The sequence below is a fragment of the Emys orbicularis genome, chromosome 8, assembly GCF_028017835.1.
Source record: "Emys orbicularis isolate rEmyOrb1 chromosome 8, rEmyOrb1.hap1, whole genome shotgun sequence".
NCBI classification, from domain to species: domain Eukaryota; kingdom Metazoa; phylum Chordata; order Testudines; family Emydidae; genus Emys; species Emys orbicularis.
The window spans coordinates 113,604,581-113,623,490 of NC_088690.1; the positions used below are offsets into that span (position 1 = coordinate 113,604,581).

The following is an 18,910-nucleotide window of genomic DNA, read 5'->3' on the forward strand; positions in this document are numbered from 1 at the left end:
TAGCATTTAATTTCAGAAAGGGGAGCTACACAAAAATGAGGAAGTTAGTTAAACAGAAATTAAAAGGTACAGCACCAAAAGTGAAACAACAGCAAGCTGCATGGAAACTTTTTAAAGACACCATAATAGAAGCTCAATTTAAATGTATACCCCAAATTAAAAAAACATAGTAAGAGGACCAAAAAATTGCCACTGTGGCTAAACAAAGTAAAAGAAGCAGTGAGAGGCAAAAAGGTATCCTTTAGAAAGTGGAAGTTAAAGTCTAGTGAGGAAAATAGAAAAGAGCATAAACTCTGGCAAAATGCAGTGTAAAAAATAGAAGTAGGAAGGTCAAAAAAGAATTTGAAGAACAACTAACGAAAAAAAAAATTGCTACTACTTTTTGAATCTAAGTACCTCAAAAGCAGAAAGCCTGCTAAACAACCAGTGGGGCCACTGGATGATTGAGATGCTAAAGGAGCTCTCAAGGATAAGGCAGTTGCGGAGAAACGAAATTAATTATTTGCATCAGACTTCATGGCTGAGGATGTGATGGAGATTCCCAAAACAGCCATTCTTTTTAGGTGACAAATCTGAGGAACTGTCCCAGATTGAGGAGTCATTAGAGAAGGTTTTGGAACAAACTGATAAACTAAACAGTAATAAGTCACCAGGACCAGATGGTATCACCCAAGAGTTCTGAAGGAACTCAAATGTGAAATTGCAAACTAATTGTAGTTTGTAACCTACCATTTAAATCAGCTTCTGTACCAAATGACTGGAGAAGAGCTAATGCGACGCCAATTTTTAAAAAGGGCTCCAGAGGTGATCCCGGCAATTACAGGACAGTAAGCCTGACTTCAGTACCGGGCAAACTGGTTGAAACTCTAGTAAAGAACAAAATTGTCAGACACATAGATGAACATAATTTGTTGGGGAAGAGTCAACATGTTTTTTTAAAGGGAAATCATGCCTCACCAATCTACTAGAATTCTTTTAGTGGGTCAACAAGCATGTGGACAAGGGGGATCCAGTGGATATAGTACACTTAGATTTTCAGAAAGCCTTTCACAAGGTCCCTCACCAAATGTTCTTACGCAAAGTAAGCTGTCATGGTAACTGGTTAAAAGATAGGAAACAAAGGGTAGGTATAAATGGTCAGTTTTCAGAATGGAGAGGGGTAAATAATGATGCCCCCCAGGGGTCTGTTCTGGGACCAGTCCTAGTCAACATATTCATAAATGATCTGGAAAAGGGGTAAACAGTGAGGTGGCAAAATTTGCAGATGATACAAAACTACTCAAGATAGTTACGTCCCAGGCAGACTGTGAAGAGCTACAGAAGGATCTCACAAAACTGGGTGACGGGGAAACAAAATGGCAGATGAAATTCACTGTTGATAAAAGCAAAGTAATGCACATTGGAACGCATAATCCCAACTCTACATATAAAATGATGGGGTTTAAATTGGCTGTAACCACTCAAGACAGAGATCGTGGAGTCACTGTGGGTAGTTCTCTGAAAACATCCACTTAATGTGCAGTGGCAGTCAAAAAAGCAAACAATGTTGGGAATCATTAAGAAAGGCATAGATAATAATACAGAAAATATCATACTGCCTCTATATAAATCCATGGTATGCCCACATCTTGAATACTGCATACAGATGTGGTCGCCCCAGCTCAAAAAAAAGATATTGGAAAAGCTTCAGACAAGGGCAACAAAAATTATTAGGGGTATAGAATGGCTGCCATATGAGGAGAGATTAATAAGACTGGGACTTTTCACCTTGGAAAAGAGATGATTAAGGGTGGATATGATAGAGGTCTATAAAATGATTGGTGTGGAGAAAGTAAATAAGTGTTATTTACTCCATCTCATAACACAAGAACTAGGGGTCACCAAATGAAATAGGCAGCAGGTTTAAAACAAAAGGAAGTATTTCTTCACACAATGCACAGTCAACCTGTGGAACTCCTTGCCAGAGGATATTGTGAAGGCCAAGACTATAACAGAGTGCAAAAAAGAACTAGATAAGTTCATGAAGGATAGGTCCATCAATGGCTATTAGCCAGGATGGGCAGGGATGGTGTCGCTCACCTGTTTGCCAGAAGCTGGGAATGGGCAACAGGGGATGGATCACTTGATGATTACCTGTTCTGTTAATTCCCTCTGGGGCACGTGGCACTGCCACTGTCAGGAGACAGGATACTGGGCTAGAGGGACCTTTGGTTTGACCCAGTATGGCCATTCTTATGTTCTAATAGAGCTCAAGAAGTAGTCGTCAATAGGGAATCATCGACTGGAGGTGTTTCTAGTGGGGTTCCACAGGGATTGGTACTAAGTCTGATGCTATTCAACATTTCATCAGTGATCTGGAAGCAAATATAAAAATCACAATTTTGTAGATGACGACAAAGATTGGCAGAGCAATAAACAATAATGACAGGGTAGTGAAACAGAGCTATCCAGATACCTCAGTAAGCTGGACCTATTCAAACAAAATGCATTTTAATACAGTCAAGTACAATGTCATACATCTGTGAACAGGGAATACAGGCCATACCTATAAAATTGGGAACCACGCTGGAAGGTAGTCACTCTGCAAAGGACAAGCAACTGAACATGAGCTTCCACTGCACTGCTGTGGCAAAAAGGGCTAATGTGATCCCTGATGTATCAACAGGGGAGTAGTAGTTGAGAGATCTTGCCTCCGTGTATGGCTTTGGCACCCATACTGGAACACTGTGCCAATTCTGGTGCCCATCGCTGCAAAAAGGATGTTGAAAAAATGTAGAGGATGCACAGGAGAGCTACGAAAGTTATTTCAGGACTGGAAAAATGCCTGAGCTCTTTGCGTCTCACTGTAAATCTGTCTAGTTTATCAAAAAGATTGAGAGGTGACAATTACAGTCTATAAAGTACCTTCAAAGGGAGAAAATAAATTAGAGAGTCTTTTAGAATCATGTAACAGAGATGGGCATAAAAAGAACCAGTAGTTGGAAACCGAAGCAAGACAAATTCAGATGAGACAAATTTTAACAGTGAGGTTGATTAATGATTAGAACAAACTACCAACAGCAGTTGTAGATCTGCCCTCTCTTCATGCCTTCAAATTAAGCTTGGATGCCTTTCTGGAAGTTATGCTTTAGTGAAACAAATTATTTGATTCAATATAGGGGTAACCAGTGAAATATAGGTGGCCAGACTAGATGATCTAGTGGCCTCTTCTGGCTTTAAATTCTTGACACTCTGGGCTGGTCTACACTACCAGGGCCGGGGGAGAGGAGGAGGAGGAGGGAGGGGAAAATCAATCTAAGTTATGCAACTTCAGCTATGTGAATAACGTAGCTGAAGTCGACATACTTAGATCTACTTACCATGGGGTGTGTTCACAGGAGACGCTCTCCCGTTGAGTCCCCTTGCGCTTCTCGTTCAGGTGGATTACCAGAGTTGATACTAGAATGATCGGCGGTCGATTTATCGTGTCTACCTATACTAGACATAATAATCAACCCCTACTGGATTGATCGCTGCCCATCGATCCAGCCAGTAGTGTAGACAAGCCCTCTGGCTCCTGCATCCCTGGGTGAGGACTAATTACAGTGCAGGCTACAGGGTGGGTAAGTGTGTAAAGTAGCCCATTCCCCTGCCTACTGCAAACTGAGGAAAGAGCAAGTACAGTCAAAAGAAAACCTGCAGAAGTTACGGCCTATGGGGGTCACATGAGGAATGTACATTTACAATGCCTAAGTCTCAAATTAGACTTTAAATGCTGAGGTTCTGACAATTTCTTGCAGATTAAAGAGCCTCTGGTCCTCTTCATAAGAGCAAGGTCATATCCTGATGCACTTGTCCAAATTTCCTCTCCTCCCTTCCCCACTATGGTGCAACATTTCACGCATTAGATGCTGTTCTCCAATCCAGAGATGGCCACATTTCAGCCGCTGGTGCTATATGCAAATAACTGGAAAGTACTTCAGGGTCCATGAATACGAGAAGTGCTGTGCACGTGATTCTAAATCAGTTTGATTTCCTTCAGCAGAGGTCAGTGATGCACACAGACATGAGTCAATACAAATACATTACACACACACAAACCCTGGATTCTCATCCATACTTTATTATACACATTTACACTTCACTAATAAAAATCTGTACACTTCACATTACAGTATGTCCTAGCCACCAGCTAGCTAGCTAACACTGGGACACAGACGTGGCCGGAGACTGCTGCCCTAGAACAGGCAGTGGGGGCTGCTCTTCCTTTCCAGAGAAGTTTCTTCAGCTTACACTTATCAGAGAGGACATTGTTTTCCATGTAGATGAGCCAGGACAGTGGAACAGGCCTCAGCAAGAATCCTGCCTGCATTCAGCTCTTCCCCTGTTCTGTGAGATGGGCAAGCATGGTGCTCCCGCCTTGGCTCAGGATGCCAGGTAGTGTCTTGCCTCCTGCCTACATCCTCATTTCTTCATCTTCATGTCGGCCTCAATGGCACAGCGACGCCCTCTGGTTCCCCCATCCTAATCAAGATGCAAACAAAAGGAAAAAGGTCCAGTATTAGCAAGGATGGAAAAAGCTTCCTTCCCTACTCAAGGAACTGGGAAACTTCACAGATGGAAGACACAGCTCTCTCTGCTTACTGAAAGCTAGGGGAGGGAAAGTCCACTGCTGTCTGCTGTAAGATAGGCAGGGGAGACTTCCCTGAAGACCTTCCTACAAGAGTCAATGTGGGTCTAAATATATGAAGTCCCACTGGGGATTCAGAATCCCTATGCCTCTATGGTCTACTGACAGCAGGAAGAGACAAGTTCGGCTGCTTCTCACCTGGAGAGGGGCTTTTGGGGGCCAATACACAGTGCTGCTTTTTATTATGTGAAACATTCCAGATCTGTTCAAGTGGGAAGAGGGGACTGTGGGCTAACATACCTGACCAGCTGCTCATCCCTACAGGAAGTGTTCCTCCAGCTGGGTGACCCTGGCTCTAGCTCCCTAGCTTCTCCGCACAGCTACTCTCCATGAATGCAGGGCAACTGTAGGGCTTCTTCTCATCGGATCCCTCTCTCTCTGGCTGACATGCTGCCTCTGCTGAAATGCTTCTCTATCTAACAGATGTGTGAGAAAACAAACCCTCAAAACTTTTGTACCCAGCTCAAGGGCTTGAGCTCCCAAGAAAGGAAGTGCTTTTCCAGGCTCTCCCAGATAACCAGAGTGGCACAGCAGAGGTGCCTACAGAGGACTGTGGTTGCTTCCTGATCCATGCAACAAACAGAAATATCAGACCAGATCCCCCCCGTCCTGTAGGCTGCTCACAGTGCACACTGTCCTGGACGGGAGGAGGGGGGCTCCTATATGTGCATGAACAGGTGTGAAGTGTATAAGAATCTGCAATGCTGCATTTGACCCATTGTAATAATTGGGGTCTAGCAGGCCCATCCCAATGGGGAGCTCAACTGGGGAAGAGTGCATAAACTTTATTAAATGTTCCAGTCACCCATAAAAAATGTGTATAGGAAAAGATACGAAAGTCTAAACAAAAAGGCCTACTGTATTAACATCATGTTTGGTAAACAAGAGTTTGGGACTAGAAATCAATGGACCAAAACCGATGTGTGGGAAATTAGGCCTAAGTGGTGTAAAAGACCACCGGGGACCAGCTATTCCGCCCATCACTCCCTCTTGGGTCCTTAAAAAAAGACCAACAATGGGGAGAATCAAGCTGGCTGGCTGCCACCACCACCGTCTCCTGGAACCCTGGGATCCACTGTTACACCTGTGTCATCTTGATCCTGAGGGGTGTTCTGTCAGACCTGGCCAGGGAGAACAACCCAGATGACACTGACCTCCACCAGCTCCAGCTAAATCCTAAACCCCACCTGCTATGGGTGACTTTGGTTCCTTTTGTCAATTCTCCTCAGGTGTCCTTATCCTTCCCCACCTCATTTCTTCTCTTTCCTGTCCATTTCCTTTGGTCTTCTGTTTAACAGACTGGCTTCGCTGGCCGAGAGTGCATGTTTTGTAACACTGCGATCAAAGATAGCTAAAAGCAATGCCCTAAACAGCCCAGAGGTACAAGTTTGCCAGGTTTTGGAATGGGTGATAAGACCACGTGCAGGGCCTGTGTTTCTCTAGCACTAAGGCTGCAAGTCAGTCAGCACCAGAAGCTGCATTTCCAGAGAGGTTGGTTCACATAACGATCTCAGAGCTATTCTAACCAGTGTCTCCTCCATGCACCCCAGCATCTCAGAGTATTTGACCCTCTTCTGAGTCTGTGTCTGTGGTTCTAAAGGAAGCAGGATCAGACTTTAACAATAACTCCAGCCCATCTCAACTAATTTTCTCTTCCCCCCCCCAAAAGGACAGTTATTACCATTCTTTAATACCATATAAAAGACTGGCAGTTTTCCTTAAACTCTCTACTGCTAAAGGGAAAGGGAATTGGGGATATTGTTAAACTGACATCCCTACCTAATACTTTACATGTTTTTCCTTCTTTATTGCATCTTTAATAAAATGTTAAAAAGATTTTTAATGAACTAAGGTGGCCACGGTCTCTGTTACACCCCAAGCCTTGTTTAACTGTTTAATGTCATATTATTACAGGGTCTCTAACACCTTTGACTCTCTAGGCCCATGTATTCCACAGAAATCAGCACAACAGATCTGTCTTCCCATTTATGTGGGGAGAAACTAGGACAAAAATTATGGGAGAAAAGGGAAGGAGATGACAGTGCTGCAACCCCACAAACCAGAAGGAAAGGCAAAAGCACCTCCCAACCCTGAGGACAATGGGATTGAGAAGTCTCTTATTTGATGACCCTAGATGTACATCCACTAGTTTAACACATTGCTACAATGCCACAGATTCTGTGACAGTGCCACAATCCCCCAGACAAGGAGCAGCAGTACCTTCCAATTCACAGTTACCTACCGCAGTCACTCAATACTTACAAAGAGAGAGAGAAGGAAGGCAGGAGAGCCCATGGGGACGCTGTCCTGTCAAAAGGCCAAAGAGATTTACTGATCAGATTGTACAGATATGAACATGAACACACTCTTCAGAAACCATACAACCTGCATACTCATAAAGGCAGAGAAGCAGGCAACCCCAAGTTCCCCTCCCGCAAGGTATATCACACAAATAACTAGGGGAAAAGGAAGGACCAGCAAGTGAGGATTCTGTGACAGCAAGAACGCTAGGACAGGAGTTTCCCTTCACTCCACCATGTCGTTTCCAATCAAGGTCTGCTGTGTCCCAACACCACTTCGGTGCTCTGTGCACTCAGCCTCTGTTTCCCACAGCAGCTTTGTAGCTCCCAGATGACAGGATACATCAGTTGCTACCATTTGAGATGATTTAATCAAGACTGGATGCCTAGCTAAGATACACATTACTTCAGCCACAAGTTAAGCTTGATGCAAGAATCACTGGGTGAGGTTCTCTGGCCTGCATCACACACGAGATCAGACTAGATCACAGTCTCTTCTGGCCCTAAAATCTGCAAACCAGACCATCCAAGGGAGGGACACTGGAGCGATTCTCCACCCCAATCTCCCTGCCAGGCAGGGACTCCTCCAAACAACCCCCTGCTTCTTTAAGGTTCTGATTATTACTTTAATACATACAAAGGACAGAACTATCACAACTGCTGGGGTGATTCACAAAAGTTGTGTCTGTGGTAACCTACAGCTGCCATTTCTAAACTCTAACTGAAGGTCACATTTCCAGAGAGGTTTGTTCACATAAGGATCTCAGAGCTAGTCTAACCCCAAGTGCATTCATGCACCCAGTGTCTGTGATTAGGTGACCCTCTTCTGCAGCTCTGTAGGATCCTCCTGAAGGAATCACTCTCTCACACAAAAGCATGAGCCCCAGCCTCCTTTTCCCCTCACCTTCTCTGAAGCATCTTGTTTCCGAGTGGAATCTCGCCCACGCAGGCTCTTTGCACTGATCCCGGACTCTGATGTCTGCATGATCAGCTGTGTGGCCAGAAATTGCTGCATGAAACCACACATTCAGTTATTACGGCATCAAGTGAAACAAGCTCAGTTAGTGGCATTACTCCCACAAACCATAAGGTTGAGAATGACCAGTTTGGAGGTGGCTTGAATTTCTAGTTTGCTTCTCAGCATAAGCTCCCCCGCTTGCCCTAAAGAGCCACAAATAATTCTGAGGGAGAGTAAAAAAGCCACACAAACTCATCACATTAACTTTGATTCCTATCAGCTGGGACTTGCCAACCCAGTGGGAAATTCTAGATGGCACAAAAAAGCAGCAGGCACACAGAGCCGAGTAGCCTCTTCCTACAGATCTGCTCAGTACCTCCCATACCAACCAGTGCATGAGTTCTGTCCAACACTGCGCCTCAGCTCAAGCCTTTACCTGGATCTGCTCCAAGACATCTCGCTGCATCTCCACAGCCATGTGGTATACGTCATGGTCAGAGCTGTTGTACATGACTGCATTCTGGAACATCAGCATGATGTCACGCTGGAACTCAGCTGTGGTTCGGATCAGCCCATTCTCAATATTTTTCTTAATGGTAGATAAATCCATTGGCCTGTGAATGAAATGCAGTTAGAAGCAGCAGTAAGAGAAACTAACATTGTTTATCCTCTACAACTCTTCTCTTCCAGACAAGCTTGGTCTAGATAATTAGTCCTGCCACGAGTGCAGGGAACTGGAATAGGTGACCTCTCAAGGTCCCTTCCAGTTTTATGATTCTATGTCAGGAATCCAATCACTCCAGCTAACCTGTCTAGCACCATCATGGTCAAACAGGCCTTCTCTGATGTCAATGGTTCTAGACGCAAGACAGGAAATGAGATGAGATGCCATCTTCTGAATGGGTTTGAACAGAGCATTAATCCATAGCAACTCTGGAGCTGAACTGTGGGGTGTTCAACAGAGGTGTTTGCTTCTGGCATTAATGAAAGGGGAGGAGGGGAGCTAATGCAGAGCCCACATATGGTGTAGGAGACACTGCTTGAGCTGGCAGGTGGTTCTAGTAATATATTTGAAGAGACAGTTGCCTGGCAGTATGTGGATGACAGCAGATCAACTCTTTAAAGGAGCTAGGTTTCCTGCGAAGAGAGTTCAGTCTGCCCCTCCACTGACTATTGGGTTCATTCAGATTAAGTCATATCACTGGATAGGAAGTGGGAGTGTGCCAATAAAATCTGCAGATGACAGTGTTAGGAAATTTTGCCAATATGGAGGACTGGAATATCATATCATACAAGAAGATTCAGATGACCTTGAAAACTGGAGCACTACAAATGGAATGAAATTTAATAGTGCAAAGTCAGGCACTTAGGGACTAACAACAAGAATTTTTGCTATAAGCTGGTAATTTATCAGTTTGAAGCAACATAGGAGGAAAGAGTCCTGGGTGTGTGGGTTGATCATAGGATGACCACGAGCCACCAATGTGATGCGGCCGTGAAAAAGGTTAATGCAAATCCAGGCGGATGCTTCAGATGAATTATTTCTAATAGAGACTGGGAAGCATTACCACTGTACAAGGCACTGGTAAGACTACCCCGGAATACTGTGTGAAATTCTGGTGTCCCATTTTTAAGAAAGATGAACTCCCGACTGGAATAGGTGAAGAGAAGAGCTACTAGGATGATCAGAGGAATGGAGAACTTGCCTTACAAGAGGAAACTTAAGGAGCTTGGCTTGTTAAGTCTAACAAAACAAAGGCTGAGAGGAGATGTCATTGCCATCCATAAATATATCACAGGGATAAACATGGGAGGAGAAGGGCCAGTGTTGGCACGAGAACTAATGGATATAAACCGGCTATCAACAAGATTAGGCTTGAAATTGGAGGAAGGTTTCTAACCATCAGAGAAGTGAAATTCTGGAACAGCCTTTCAAGAAGAACAGTGGCCACAAAAAACCTAACTTGTTTCAAGACTGAGCTTGATAAGTTTATGGAGGGGATTGTGGCACTATGGTCCATATTCTTCAGAGAGATATGCTTATGATATGAATACGGCATAACTAAGATGTGTTTTATGCAAGATAGGTCATGTGCTGGAGGAACCAACTAGGGGCAGAGCTCTTCTTGACCTGCTGCTTACAAACCGGGAAGAATTAGTAGGGGAAGCAAAAGTGGATGGGAACCTGGGAGGCAGTGACCATGAGATGGTCGAGTTCAGGATCCTGACACAAGGAAGAAAGGAGAGCAGCAGAATACAGACCCTGGACTTCAGAAAAGCAGACTTTGACTCCCTCAGGGAACTGATGGGCAGGATCCCCTGGGAGAATAACATGAGGGGGAAAGGAGTCCAGGAGAGTTGGCTGCATTTTAAAAAACAACAAGGAGTGTGGTGGCACCTTAAAGACTAACAGATTTATTTGGGCATAAGCTTTCGTGGGTAAAAACCTCACTTCTTCGGATGCATAGAGTGAAAATTACAGATGCAGGCATTATATACTGACACATGGAGAGCAGGAAGTTACTTCGCAAGTGGAGAACCAGTGTTGACAGGGCCAATTCAATCAGGGTGGATGTAGTCCACTCCCAATAATAGATGAGGAGGTGTCAATTCCAGGAGAGGAAAAGCTGCTTCTGTAATGAGCCAGCCACTCCCAGTCCCTATTCAAGCCCAGATTAATGGTGTTAAATCTGCAAATGAATTTTAGTTCTGCTGTTTCTCTTTGAAGTCTGTTTCTGAAGTTTTTTTGTTCAATGATAGTGACTTTTAAATCTGTAATAGAATGACCAGGGAGACTGAAGTGTTCACTTACTGGCTTTTGTATGTTACCATTCCTGATGTCCGATTTGTGTCCATTTATTCTTTTGCGGAGGGACCGTCCGGTTTGGCCAATGTACATGGCAGAGGGGCATTGCTGGCACATGATGGCATATATAACATTAGTAGATGTGCAGGTGAATGAGCCCTTGATGGCGTGGCTGATGTGGTTGGGTCCTCTGATGGTGTCGCCAGAGTAGATATGGGGACAGAGTAGGCAACGAGGTTTGCTACAGGGATTGGTTCCTGGGTTGGTGTTTCTGTGGTGTGGTGTGTAGTTGCTGGTGAGTATTTGCTTCAGGTTGGGGGGTTGTCTGTAAGCGAGGACTGGCCTGCCTCCCAAGGTCTGTGAGAGTGAGGGATCATTTTCCAGGATAGGTTGTAGAATCCTAATTGAGGTTGCAGGAACAAACCATCCCGATGTGTAGAAAGAATAGTAAATATGGGAGGCGACCAGCTTGGCTTAACAGTGAAATCCTTGCCGATTTTAAACACAAACAAGAAGCTTACAAGAAGTGGAAGACTGGACAAATGACAGGGAGGAGTATAAAAATACTGCTCAGGCATGCAGGAGTGAAATCAGGAAGGCCAAATCACACTTGGGAGTTGCAGCTAGCAAGGGATGTTAAAGAGTAACAAGAAGGGTTTCTTCAGGTATGTTAGCAACAAGAAGGAAGTCAAGGAAAGTGTGGGCCCCTTACTGAATGAGGGAGGCAACCTAGTGACAGAGGATGTGGAAAAAGCTAATGTACTCAATGCTTTTTTTGCCTCTGTCTTCACGAACAAGGTCAGCTTCCAGACTGCTGCACTGGGCAGCACAGCATGGGGAGGAGGTGACCAGTCCTCTGTGGAGAAAGAAGTGGTTCAGGACTATTTAGAAAAGCTGGATGAGCACAAGTCCATGGGGCTGGATGCGCTGCATCCGAGGGTGCTAAAGGAGTTGGCGGATGTGACTGCAGAGCCATTGGCCATTATCTTTGAAAACTCATGGCGATCCGGGGAGGTCCAGGATGACTGGAAAAAGGCTAACGTAGTGCCCATCTTTAAAAAAGGGAAGGAGGAGGATCTGGGGAACTACAGGCCAGTCAGCCTCACTTCAGTCCCTGGAAAAATCATGGAGCAGGTCCTCAAGGAATCAATTCTGAAGCACTTAGAGGAGAGGAAAGTGAACAGGAACAGTCAGCATGGATTCACCAAGGGCAAGTCATGCCTGACTAACCTAATTGCCTTCTAGGACGAGATAATTGGCTCTGTGGATGAGGGGAAAGCAGTGAATGTGTTATTCCTTGACTTTAGCAAAGCTTTTGATACGGTCTCCTTTAACTTGCTGGCAAGAATACTGTGGAAGTATTGGCTGGATGAATGGACTATAAGGTGGATAGAAAGCTGGCTAGATCGTCGGGCTCAACGGGTAGTGATCAATGGCTCCATGTCTAGTTGGCAGATGGTATCAAGCGGAGTCCCCCAAGGGTCGGTCCTGGGGCCGGTTTTGTTCAATATCTTCATTAATGATCTGGAGGATGGCGTGGACTGCACCCTCAGCAAGTTTTCAGATGACACTAAACTGGGAGGAGTGGTAGATACGCTGGAGGGTAGGGATAGCATACAGAGGGACCTAGACAAATTAGAGGATTGGGCCAAAAGAAATCTGATGAGGTTCAACAAGGACAAGTGCAGAGTCCTGCACTTAGGACGGAAGAATCCCATGCACTGCTACAGACTAGGGACCGAATGGCTAGGCAGCAGCAGTTCTGCAGAAAAGGACCTAGGGGTTACAGTGGACGAGAAGCTGGATATGAGTCGACAGCATACCCTTGTTGCCAAGAATCATAGAATCATAGACTATCAGGGTTGGAAGGGACCTCAGGAGGTCATCTAGTCCAACCCCCTGCTCAAAGCAGGACCAATCCCCAACTAAATCATCCCAGCCAGGGCTTTGTCAAGCCTAACCTTAAAAACCTCTATGGAAGGAGATTCCACCACAGCCCTAGGTAACCCATTCCAGTGCTTCACCACCCTCCTAGTGAAAAAGTTTTTCCTAATATCCAACCTAAACCTCCCCCACTGCAACTTGAGACCATTACTCCTTGTTCTGTCATCTGGTACCACTGAGAACAGTCTAGATCCATCCTCTTTGGAACCCCCTTTCAGGTAGTTGAAAGCAGCTATCAAATCCCCCCTCGTTCTTCTCTTCAGCAGACTAAACAATCCCAGTTCCCTCAGCCTCTCCTCATAAGTCATGTGCTCCAGATCCCTAATCATTTTTGTTGCCCTCCGCTGGAGTCTTTCCAATTTTTCCACATTCTTCTTGCAGTGTGGGGCCCAAAACTGGACACAGTACTCCAGATGAGGCCTCACCAATGTTGAATAGAGGGGAATGATCACGTCCCTCGATCTGCTGGGTAGTATTGCTATTGATTACCACTGGGTGCAAACATTCAAATTTTGAAACTGTCTGATGAAAAATAGGGCTACTTTTTTTTCTAAACATTACTGAATATTATTATTACTGCTGTGTAACCACCAATGTGGTGAAAGGAACATGCCAGACATATTAAACTGGTTAAGCTTCTGGGAAATGACTTATTAAGGCTAATGGCATTTTGGGCTGTATAAGAAGGGGCATTGCCAGCATATCGAGGGACGCGATCATTCCCCTCTATTCGACATTGGTGAGGCCTCATCTGGAGTACTGTGTCCAGTTTTGGGCCCCACACTACAAGAAGGATGTGGAAAAATTGGAAAGAGTCCAGCAGAGGGCAACAAAAATGATTAGGGGGCTGGAGCACATGACTTATGAGGAGAGGCTGAGGGAACTGGGATTGTTTAGTCTGCAGAAGAGAAGAATGAGGGGGGGATTTGATAGCTGCTTTCAACTACCTGCAAGGGGGTTCCAAAGAGGATGGATCTAGACTGTTCTTAGTGGTAGCAGATGACAGAACAAAGAGTAATGGTCTCAAGTTGCAGTGTGGGAGGTCTAGGTTGGATAGTAGGAAAAACTGTCACTAGGAGGGTGGTGAAGCACTGGAATGGGTTACCTAGGGAGGTGGTGGAATCTCCTTCCTTAGAGATTTTTAAGGTCAGGCTTGACAAAGCCCTGGCTGGGATGATTTAGTTGGGGATTGGTCCTGCTTTGAGCAGGGGGTTGGACTAGAGGTCCCGTCCAACCCTGATATTCTATGATTCTATGTGAGGTATCATTGGAAAGATTATGATGTACTGAATAAGATTATCCTATTACATGCATGTATCATTTTTGTATCTGAAGTTAGAAATATTAACTATGTATCAATTACAAAAGTGTTTGCACCTGGGGAACGCCCACCAGACAGAATGCAATCAGTCTGGCTGGTTAGTCAATGGGCCATTAGGGAGGACAATAGGACTTTGAAGATGCTAATCTCCCACCTTCCTGAGAAGCTTCTTGGGATGCTGCTTTAACACTGCAGGGTCATGTGATCATGTCATCTGATACTGGACGCCATCTTGGCCTGCTAGTATTTTTCCCACAAAAGGGGTAGATACCAAACTGGGGAACAACGGATTCCTGCCATATGTAAATCCTATTTAAGGCAGGGATGTGAGTTAATCAAGGCTCCTTCTTCACTGAATCCCCACTTAGGATGACTGTTGAGAAGATCTAAGAAACAACGACTGGGGGGGAGGGAGAGGAGAGGGAGCTGAGCCCGGGCCGGGAAAAAGGTGTCTGGCCTGTGAACCCTAAGACAACATTTAGGGTGAAAAATTACTACTTGTAACCAGTTTGTTTAGTGTATTGAGCTTTGTTTGCGTGTTTGTTTGCTCAGTAATCTGCCTTGATCAGTTTGCTATCCCTTATAATCACTTAAAAAATAATCTATCCTTTGTAGTTAATAAACTTGTTTTTGTTTTCTTTAAACCAGTTTGTGCAATTCATAATGGGTGGGTGGGGGGGAAGCTGTGCATATCTTCCTCCACATTGAGGGAGGAGGCGATTTTCAGGAGCTTGTGCTGTACAGATTTCCATGCAGCACAAGACAATACGATTTTGAGTTTACACTCCAGAGGGGGAGTGCACTTGAGTGCTGGGCAATTCCCACACACAGCTGACTTCAGTGGCTGTCTTTCTGCAGCTGAGCGTGTCCCTACCAGTGTGTGTGCTGGAGAAGGGTGAGGGAGCCCAGGCTGCTGGAACAGGTAGGCTCAGTGGTATCGCTGTATATCAGGTGGCGGTGGGGGGGGAGAGAAAAACCCGTCACGGGAATGGTATGATGAGGTTGCCTAGAATGGCATATGGCTCATCCACAACTCCTAACTGCAAGTATCTCTAGTGGCTGGAGACAACATACTAGAGGGGGAGGGCTCTGAATTACTACAAATAATTCTTTCCTAGGTGTCTGGCTGGTGGGTCTTGCCACATGCTCAGGGTCTAACTGATGGCCATATTTGGGGTAGGAAGGAATTTTTCCCCAGGTCAGATTAGCCGAGACCCTGAGCAGTTGTCACCGTCCTCTGCAGGGTTGGGCATGGGTCACTTGCAGGTTTGAACTAGAGTAAATGGTGGATTCTCTGTAACTTGGAGTCTTTAAATCAAGACTTGAGGACTCAAATAGCTCAGCCAGAATTTATGGGCCCATTACAGGAGTGGGTAGATGAGCTTCTGTGGCCTCCGATGTGCAGGTGACACTAGATGATGAAGATAGATTCATAGATTTTAAACCAGAAGGGACTAAGGCCTGGTCTACACTGGGTGGGGGGAAGAAATCGATCTAAGTTACGCAACTTCAGCTACATGAATAATGTAGCTGAAGTCGACATACTTAGATAGACTTACCGTGGTGTCTTCACCGCAGTGAGTCGACTGCTGCCGCTCCCCCGTCGACTCCGCCTGCGCCTCTCGCGGCGGTGGAGTACAGGAGTCGACGGGAGAGCACTTGGGGACCGATTTATCGTGTCTAGACTAGACGCGATAAATTGACCCCTGCTGGATCGATCGCTGCCCACCGATTCAGCAGGTAGTGTAGACATACCCTAAGTTGGGACAGGAGGGCAGTAGCCATTTACTGTACCACTGACACACTGTTCTGAACACCCCATCCAGTCTGAGAACATAGACACTTCTGTAAATGAAGATGTACCTGTCCTGGGGAAGCCTTTTTCTCACTGACTGACAATGGAAATGAGCTTCTTTTCCCACCTTGCAATCTGACTGTGTGCTGAGGCTGAGTATTCCCCTGCCAGAGACTCCAGTACAGAAACATCAGACAGAATCTGATGGCCCACTTACCTCTGCACGATACTGTGGTAGCCTGGTGCTATATCATCGGTCACAGGCTGTAGGAAGACATTGGCATATCTGCAGAGAAAAGGAGGCAACTGTGAGCAGTCAGTCTCCTCACTGGTAACAGAGTGAACACCTGGTCAGAGGCCGGAGCATGCTCTGCACAGACAGAACCACTAAGCACTTGTTTCACACACACATGCACTTCTGGTCAACCACCACCAGACAGATGTGGGGAGTGGAGAGTCCCTCACCCAAGCACTAGTAGAGACCAGCCTGGGGCACAGGAGAACAGATAATTCCCCTCTTCAGCTTGTTGAGCACAAGCCACCTCTTCCTGCCAGTCCACATGGGATCAAGTTCACTTACCTGTGATTAGCTGCTGCTCTCCAAACTAGCATAATAGCTTTTTTCCAGATCTTCTGGGCTTGAATTGCTTCCTGGTCCTCACTGCAAACAGAGCTAAGGAGATAAGGATGCCTGTCAGAGTGGGATGCACTGAAGCCCCTAGCCAAATGCACAGGGTCAGTGCCCAGTGTAAGACTTCCTTCAACAAGCTCCAATGCTGCCTTGCAACAGCCGCCTAAGTTCAGTCAGCCCTGGATCTACCCACATTGCTCTGTGCAAGCCAAAGGAAAGGAAGCCGCACCTGTCTCCTGGGAGCTGGCTCGATGGAGTTGTCTACACAATGCTCCTGGGAGTAAGGAGACCACAGACGCCAGACAGCTCAGCAGCCAATCTCCACCACAGGCCCATTCAGCCAGCAACACATAGAAATGAGATATCCCATACTCTTTCCCCAGCATGGACTGAGATTTGGATTGTGGGTGGCTGAAGGTTTCACTGATACTCACAACTGCGAGGAGGCAGGGCTGCTGGGGATGGAATCAGCTAGAGTGTGAGACTGCAAAGGTGCATTATGGATACTGAAGCCATCATCACTCTCACTCACGGGGGGCTCATTATCCATTTCCGATAGGTACCCCTCACCCTGGTCTTCCTCCTTGGGTTCCTCCAGACTGGCAGCCTCACTGGCACCATCCTCATCATCATCTTCACCCTGAGCATCCTGAGATATAGGATCAAAGTCCATCAATTTACCTAATCAAAATGCAGCTATCAGTAACAATGCCTGCATCACAGCCTCCAAAAATGACTGTTTCAGTAAGCAGAGTGGAGCCCTTTATCACAGCTGCTAGCCAGTTCTAGGGGCATTTGAACAAACACTTAAATCCCTGCCACAAAGCATTACAAGGGCCTGGAGTGAGTTCCTCTAAGCTATAGATATCAGATGCAGATACATACTGGCGCCCCCTCCTACTCAGCACAAGGGTGGGCCACCGGCTTTCCTAGCCACTGTGTGGGAGCGGAGAAGCAGCAGCAACATAATGGCATCAAACTCATTTTAACCACTGGACTCAAGAAGTTCAAGGCCAATTACCTTCCCAAAGACAGCGCGGGTCTCTTCCTTCATTGACTCTGGGAGGAAAAGACAAAGAGCAAAATTTTCATTCCTAGGAGCAGTTTTTAGAACATCCCCTCTTGCACCAATACCCTCCCCTTCCAAATGAATTATTCCCTATTTCTGCATAGATTATCTTCACCCCCATGCTGAACCAGACCACTAAAGTCCATTCAGCTAGTAAGCTGCAGGTAAAAGATATCCTAGCCCGGTTAAGTTACCTGACAGCTCAAATTTGTGCTGAACATCAGCCTGTGAGGAGTCGTCACTTGCATTTAGGACATTTGGAGGGGATGAATCATCATCAGGTGGCGTCTGGAGGGAACAGAAATGCACAAATTTAAGTGTTTGTGTCAGCTTCCTTCAGAGCATGATGTATAGGTGAGTATCTCACTACCCCAAACCCAATCCCAGACAGTAGGTTTTCACAACAGCAATTCTGCACACGGACTGGCAGCAGACCGAGCAAAGAACTATCTATTATATGTTGAGGGCTTCAAAGATCTAGCACAGCAATAGTCATAACCCACAAGGAAAGAGTCACTGCTCTGCTCCAAGTGTACTCACTGAAGAGATATCTCCAAACCCAGGGGTCCATCCCTTCTCTGAACTGTTTTTCCTTGCCTGCCAACTGTTACCTGCTTTCAACCACACCAGTCCAAGACAGCCTCCCCACCTACATACCTCTATCTTCACCGTACTGTGTGTTGCTGCTTCTCCCTTGGCTGATTCTGTCTCCGTTTCAGAGTTCTCTCTCATGATAGCAGCCGCTTTCTGCTGCTCCTCCGTCTCTCGACTCCTGAGCTCAGGTGTTTCTGCTATTTGCACAGCTCCTGCCGTGGCTTCCCCAGAGTCCAATTCATTCTGCTCCAGCTCTGCAGATTCTGTCTTTATTTCTGACCCCAGCTCCCCAATGCTCATTAGGTCTTGGATTTCCTTTGCCTCTGGTTCATCACAGTCTCGCCTCTCCTGCTTCACAGTCACTGCCACATGGGGGATCTGTGCCTGTTTCTCATGGTCCTGCTGAATCGGATGCTCCCATGGGCCAGTCAAGGCCTGAGGGTCATCAGTCTCTTCACAGAAAGACAAAGCAGCTTCAACTGCTGCTACATCCAGGACTTCAGGATGGTCATCTACCTTTACCAAAGCAAAGACATAGCAGCACAAGCAAAGGTCAGCAAGGAGAGCAGAGCCCCTGCACTGGTTCAGCCAGAGAGCCCTTCCCACCCCAAATACATCTCTACCCAACAGGCCAGGGCCAGTGTCCCAGCACTGAGAAAGCTGCAATGGCTGCACCAGTTTAATTCCTAAACAATAAACCAACATGCATGAGCGGCGGGTACCATAGGCAGGGGTAGGCTGTGCCTCCCCAAACAGCCTAACGTGGCCCCCCCCACGCTCTGCCCGGAGGCCAAGGCCCCTTCCTGCGGTTCCCAATGCTCTG

At 46.1% G+C, this 18,910-nt stretch overlaps 1 protein-coding gene across 1 annotated transcript in view; it reads right to left on the minus strand.

The window, feature by feature from the left end:
* Window positions 1-4,082: 4,082 nt before the first annotated feature.
* Window positions 4,083-18,910, minus strand: part of BRD8 (bromodomain containing 8) — a 28,533-nt gene continuing 13,705 nt past the window's right edge. Inside the window, exons 13-22 of the mRNA XM_065409307.1 lie at window positions 18,151-18,603; window positions 17,688-17,781; window positions 17,446-17,483; window positions 16,859-17,073; window positions 16,374-16,466; window positions 16,011-16,079; window positions 8,364-8,541; window positions 7,874-7,978; window positions 6,932-6,976; window positions 4,083-4,503 (exon numbers count right to left, since the gene is read on the minus strand). Coding sequence (XP_065265379.1) covers window positions 4,444-4,503; window positions 6,932-6,976; window positions 7,874-7,978; window positions 8,364-8,541; window positions 16,011-16,079; window positions 16,374-16,466; window positions 16,859-17,073; window positions 17,446-17,483; window positions 17,688-17,781; window positions 18,151-18,603 — 1,350 coding nt within the window. The 3' untranslated portion in view covers window positions 4,083-4,443. The remainder of the gene's footprint in view (window positions 4,504-6,931; window positions 6,977-7,873; window positions 7,979-8,363; window positions 8,542-16,010; window positions 16,080-16,373; window positions 16,467-16,858; window positions 17,074-17,445; window positions 17,484-17,687; window positions 17,782-18,150; window positions 18,604-18,910) is intronic.